General features: G+C 45.5%; 1 protein-coding gene across 1 annotated transcript in view; it reads left to right on the forward strand.

The window, feature by feature from the left end:
• Nucleotides 1-6,045, forward strand: part of aamp (angio-associated, migratory cell protein) — a 35,594-nt gene that overhangs the window by 275 nt on the left and 29,274 nt on the right. Inside the window, exons 2-5 of the mRNA XM_063192362.1 lie at nt 14-135; nt 854-1,003; nt 1,392-1,511; nt 4,878-5,017. Coding sequence (XP_063048432.1) covers nt 36-135; nt 854-1,003; nt 1,392-1,511; nt 4,878-5,017 — 510 coding nt within the window. The 5' untranslated portion in view covers nt 14-35. The remainder of the gene's footprint in view (nt 1-13; nt 136-853; nt 1,004-1,391; nt 1,512-4,877; nt 5,018-6,045) is intronic.

Raw genomic sequence — 6,045 nt, forward strand, 5'->3', positions numbered from 1 at the left:
TATCACACCACAGGTGAAGAAGCCAAGACAACAACATGGACAGTAACGCTCCCGGAGGAGGAGACTCTGTGGAACTCCACGGAGATGAGGAGATACTGGAGGTTATAGATCTGAACGACACAGAACAGACGCCAGGTGAGTAGAGAGAAACAGAGGGCTGTTAGCTGGGTTTATGCTGTTGGACTAATAACAGACGTCAGGTCAGGTGAGTAGGCTAGAGAGAAACAGAGGGCTGTGAGCTGAGTTTATGCTGTTGCACTAATAAAGTGTCTACAAAGTCGCTTCTTTGAACAGACAAGCAGAGCAGTAGTTCTAGATGGTTCACATACAGCACTGTGACTTTACTATCTTGGGATGCTGGTCCCCAGACCATTGATTGATACAGTAACTGTAGCCTACATACGACTGTGGATCAGACCGAGCTGTGCCTGTGACAGATATTTTAGAGAGCGCTGTGAGCTTAATAAGTTGGACTGCTGGGCTATAAAGTGTCAGCAAAGTCACTTTCTGTGTGTGTGGTGTGGCTCTCTCTCTCTCTCTCTCTCTCTCTCTCTCTCTCTCTCTCTCTCTCTCTCTCTCTCTCTCTCTCTCTCTCTCTCTGAGCCCCACATGTATCCTTAAGACACTTTGTGAGCAGTTTCTTTTAGTTTTGCCTTGTGTAAACTCCTATGCAATTTGGCTTGTGCTATGATAAACGTCTATCTGTCAATCCAAATAAACAAAGAAGTAAACTGTATGTGTGTGTGTGTGTTTCTCTCTCTCTCTTTCTCTCTCTCTCTGTTTCTCTCTCTCTCTCTCTCTCTCTCTCTCTCTCTCTCCCTTTCTCTCTCTCTCTCTCTCTCTCTCTCTCCAGATGACCTGGCGGAGGAGTTGGAGGACGTGGAGTTTGATGATGAGGGGGCGGCAGGAAATGACATCACAGGAGACGAGGAGGGCTGGGAGACGGAGGACGAGATGGAGGCAGAGGCAGACGACAGCGATCTGACCTTCTCAAAACACACAGGTACACACACACACACACACACACACACACACACACACACACACACACACACACACAAACTGAGGATGAGTTGACAGAGGGCAGTCAACTCATTCTCTACACAGACTTTAATTACATAACTTATTAACTTATTAGTCAAACACACTCACTAATACTGTAAACTCACAGCGGAGCAGACTCATAGTGTGTGTGTGTGTGTGTGTTTGGGTGTGTTTGTGTATGTGTGTATGTGTGTGTGTGTGTTCCTCAGGGTCGGTGTTCCGCATATCTCTGGATCCCCAGACCAACAGCCTGTGTATGACTAATAGGGTGTGTGTGTGTGTGTGTGTGTGTGTGTGTGTGTGTGTGTGTGTCTGTGTGTGTGTGTGTGTGTGTGTGTGTTCCTCAGGGTCAGTGTTCTGCATTGCGTTGGACCCCCAGACCAACAGCTTGTGTGTGACGGGAGGAGAGGATGACAAGGCCTTCGTCTGGAACATCAGCGACGGGGAAGTGCTGCTGGAATGCACAGGTGAGGAGAGAGAGAAGGAGAGGATACAAGAGGAGAGGAGAGGAGAGGAGAGAAGGAGAGGGAGGAGAGGAGAGGAGAGGGAGGAGAGGAGAGGGAGGAGAGGAGAGAGAGAGGGGGGTTAGTACTGCTGGAATGCTCAGGTGAGGAGAGAGAGAGACGGGGAAGAGGGGGAGAGAGAGAGAGAGAGAGAGAGAGAGAGAGATGGGGGGAGAGAAGAGAGAGAAGTACTGATGAAATGCACAGGTGAGGAGAGAGGGGGGGGGGGGGGGGGGGGGGGGGGGGGGGGGGGGGGGGAGGGGTGGGGAGGTGGTGGGGGGGGGGGGGGGGGGGTGGGGGGGGGGGGGGGGGGGGGGGGGGGGGGGGGGGGTGGGGGGGGGGGGGGGGGGGCGAGAGGGCGGGTGAGAGAGAGAGAAAGAGAGAGGGGTTCAGCTTAGCCCTTGTGTGTGTGTGTGTGTGTGTGTGTGTGTGTGTGTGTGTGTGTGTGTGTGTGTGTGTGTGTGTGTGTGTGTGAGAGAATTGCTGCTGGAATGCTCAGGTTGGTACAGTGTGTATGTGTCTGTGTGTGTGACATCACATGTGTGACATCACATATCAGAGTTCAAAAAAGATGACTAAGAAGTCGACTTATCGTTTCATTTAATGCAATGCTCTTTTACTTACTTTTCTAATGCTTTATTACTTTATTGAAGCCTAAAATTTCCCAGCTCGTATGAATTGGACGTTGTATCTCGGCAGAAATAAGCTCATTGTGAGCCCAGGGACCTAATTTTAATGGTTTCTTTCTTTTTTCCCCCCCAATTTCCTTGAAGATTAAAGTGCTAGAGTACTTGAAAAAATCATTGTTTGACTGATCGACTATTCAAAANATTGTTGATAGATTAATCGGGGCAAAAATAATCGTTTAGGACAGCCCTACATTTAACCCTGGAGACACGTATCCATTCGAGTTCTTGAGATTTGAGCTGTTTTATTGGTTTATTAGAGCTGAATGAACACAATGCAAAATGAGGGTCCTAGCTCTTAAATGCAACTTATTGCATGTTTGTGTGTGCTTCAGAGGCTGAGATATTGAGGATTCAAGGGACCAGTTAAGTCAATTTCAACATGCAGTTGTAAGCCTGTCACGATATACGATAAGTCAATAAATCGGACGATAACTTTTTACAGGAACGATCACTTTCCTGGCCCCGATAAGTGACGATAAGTTATTTGAGTGATGATTTGTTTTCCCTCTCTCCCTTTCTCTACCGCAGCCGTATGGCGCGTTATAGGCCAACGCAGCGCAATGACGCTTAAATGTTGGTGTAATTTTAAGTTTCAGTGCAGTTCTGGTTGGAAAAAAGTGCATTGATCTGGCTACTTGCGTCTTTGAAATAGAACGCTGGTGTTCCCGCGCGTCGCTTATAAGCCTCGACAAAGAATCAGCGCTAGAGACTAGGAGCGCAATATTCTTCCAGTCTCAGTCAGCGCATCTGCAACGTTCCTCAGAGAGGGGAATGAACAGCTCCAACACGGAGGCAAATGTTCATTTTGAAACATGCGCAGCAACCCAATGTTATTTTAAACCTCGCCGAGTTTCCACTATGATTTCAATGCGCCTCCTACCCCGACGTTCGTTGTCTGTTCTTTTTGTGATTTTCGCTATATTTCTTGTTTATTTAGACCTAACAATATGAGTAGGCAGTCCGCAAGCAAATCATGAAGATAAGATTTGTGGATTTAAATCTGTCACACCAGGAGAATGTGAACGGTTGAGCGCGCTACAGGGGAAACAGAGGCATGGCGACTCATAACTCATAAGAATCAATGTATGGGCGTTCATAAAGGACTTTAAAGTGCGCAGAATTGCAACTTGTTCCAGTCGAGGGTATCAGAGAGAGAGAGAGAGAGAGAGAGAGAGAGAGAGCTGGAACTTGTGCATCTGTTCATGCTCTTTTGCTTTTTGCTGATGTTGAAATGCCTTTAACAGGGCTGATTTGGGTTTTGACTGACAATTGGCTAGTAACAACGTGCATTTGTTTGAAATAAGCTGTCTAAGTAATAATTTGTGAATTAACAATACCCCACCAGTAGGTTATTTTACATCACACCATGGATAGGCCTATAAGCCATTCAGTGTGCTTGAGAAAGATAAATAACAGAAAATGTTAAAGAAAGACTATATAACTTAATAAATAATAAATACAAAAAAGCCTATTTAGAGCCTATTGTGCTCCATGAGGATGTAATTAAAAACATATACAGTATATAACCCCCGCCGTGATGCTTTTAAAATGTGAAGGGGTGTAGTCACATTTTTATTGCATTTTTACGTCATTATATTGTTTGACACATTTCTTCTTGGAGCAGGCGTCAATCTTAATTATTTAAACCTCTGAGTCTGCTGGCCCAAATGTTACATTCAATGTTTCAAGAAGGAGGCCGCACCTTGCATAGCAGTGTTTTTTATTGCACATTATATTGTTTGAAAATGGCGAGAGAGACAATATTATCGATTATCGCAATAATTTCTTGTTATCGTTATCGTCTGGCAGAAATTGTTATCGTGACAGGCCTATGCAGTTGTAATGCTCACACTACCCTGGACTGGTCAGTACCTGAGTTTTTTTTTTAAATATTCTTCTGCCTTTTCTGAGATCTTGGTCATTTTAATGGGGGCAGCGTTTTTGTTTACATTTCAAAAAAACATCTTTAATTATTCCCAAATACTTCTGAAAGGTTATGCGACATCAGCAACTAGCAAACAGCGGTACCTTTTGGGAAAATATTTGGAGTAGGCCTATGTTATTTAAAAAAAAAATGTAAACAAACGCTGCCCCCATTAGAATAGCTCATATCTCGGAAAGGACTGAGCCGAAAAATGTGCCATCACCGGGTACTGACAAGTCAAGGGTAGTGTGAGCAATACATATTGAAATGGACTGAACTGGTCCTGTAATAGGCAGAGGGCACCCTTTCCCAATAAGGGCTGAGGACAAAATGGCTTAATGAAGGCTGACCACCAAAGTGGCCCAATGCATCCATGACGGGTGTTTCAGTTTCATTGTATTGTAGAGATAGATATTATATAAATGTGAGTGTGTGTGTGTGTGCGTGCGTGCGTGTCTGTGTGCGTGCGTGCATGCATGCGCGTGCGTGCGTGTGTGTGTAGGCCATAAGGACAGCGTGACGTGTGCGGTGTTCAGTCATGACTCCAAGCTGGTTGGTGTGTGTGTGTGTGTGTGTGTGTGTGTGTGTGTGTGTGTGTGTGTGTGTGTGTGTGTGTAGGCCACAAGGACAGTGTGACGTGTGCGGTGTTCAGTCATGACTCCAAGCTGGTTGCGTGCGTGTGTGTGTGTGCGTGTGTGTGTGTGTGTGTGTGTGCAGGCCACAAGGACAGTGTGACGTGTGCGGTGTTCAGTCATGACTCCAAGCTGGTTGCTACGGGCGACATGAGCGGCGTTCTGAAGGTCTGGAAACTTGACACCAAACAGGAAGTCTGGAGCTTTGAAGTGGCCGACCTGGAGGTACACACACACACACACACACACTCACACACACTTATTCACTTATTTATTTATTTATTGTTGATGTTTTTCTGTAGTGGTTAGAGTGGCAACCGTGTGCTCCCGTGCCAGGGTCTCCGCGGATCCTTAAAAAGTCTTATAAAGTCTTACTTTTGATATTTGTTTTTTTAAGGTCTTATAAAGCATTATATTTCGCCAATTTTTGGAAGTGTGGTATTATATTTACGTGGGAGGTCTTATATTTCCCCTGGGTAGCTTGAGTGTAAGAAAAAGGTCTATTTTTTGACGCTATAAACCTTATTTAACCGGCATACGTCCCTTATCAAGATGCGTAAAGGTAGATGAAACTGATCAGTGTCTGTGGCGTAGCGCAGCCCGCTGGCCACACAGCGGGGGGCAGCCGCAGACCTGTGGGCGCAGCCAGAGCCGTCTAGCCTACTTGCATGTTCTATTAGAAACAGTCGAAAAAGTGGTGGAAAAAATATGAACGTGAATCGAGATGGGTAGATAGATGCACGTTCAGTGTAATGTGGCTTGAGGACAAGAAATAAAACGGTTAGGTGCTATCCAAAGTAACGTCGGAATATGAAGCTTGATGAAGCTCGTCAGGAGGACGCATAGCCTAATCAGTCGTTGAGTGTAAGTTTTAAATCTGGTCTATCGTAAGCATGTTAGCCATGCCCTCGCGTTTGGGTAGAAGCGTTTGCTAAATGTAAAGGGTTCATTTCATAAAGTCCATTATGACCGTATTCGAAAATAAATGTTCCTTCATACAATAGCCTACACTTTCAAAATCGCCTCTAGATACGTGACAGGCTATTTGAGGCCTCTGTCAAATGCAAAATGATTTCGTTAACATGATGGCAGCATGAGGAAGTGAGCGTGAGGCAATACGAAATCGGATGAGTAACAGAATATGTACGAAGCCAATGATCTGGCGAGGTGCGTAATGTCCAAATCGGTAACCAGATGGGCAACGGTAAACGCGCTAAATGCTTGTTATGGACATGCTGGAAATCGCTTCCAAG

The sequence above is a fragment of the Engraulis encrasicolus genome, unplaced genomic scaffold (assembly GCF_034702125.1).
Source record: "Engraulis encrasicolus isolate BLACKSEA-1 unplaced genomic scaffold, IST_EnEncr_1.0 scaffold_105_np1212, whole genome shotgun sequence".
Classification (NCBI taxonomy): domain Eukaryota; kingdom Metazoa; phylum Chordata; class Actinopteri; order Clupeiformes; family Engraulidae; genus Engraulis; species Engraulis encrasicolus.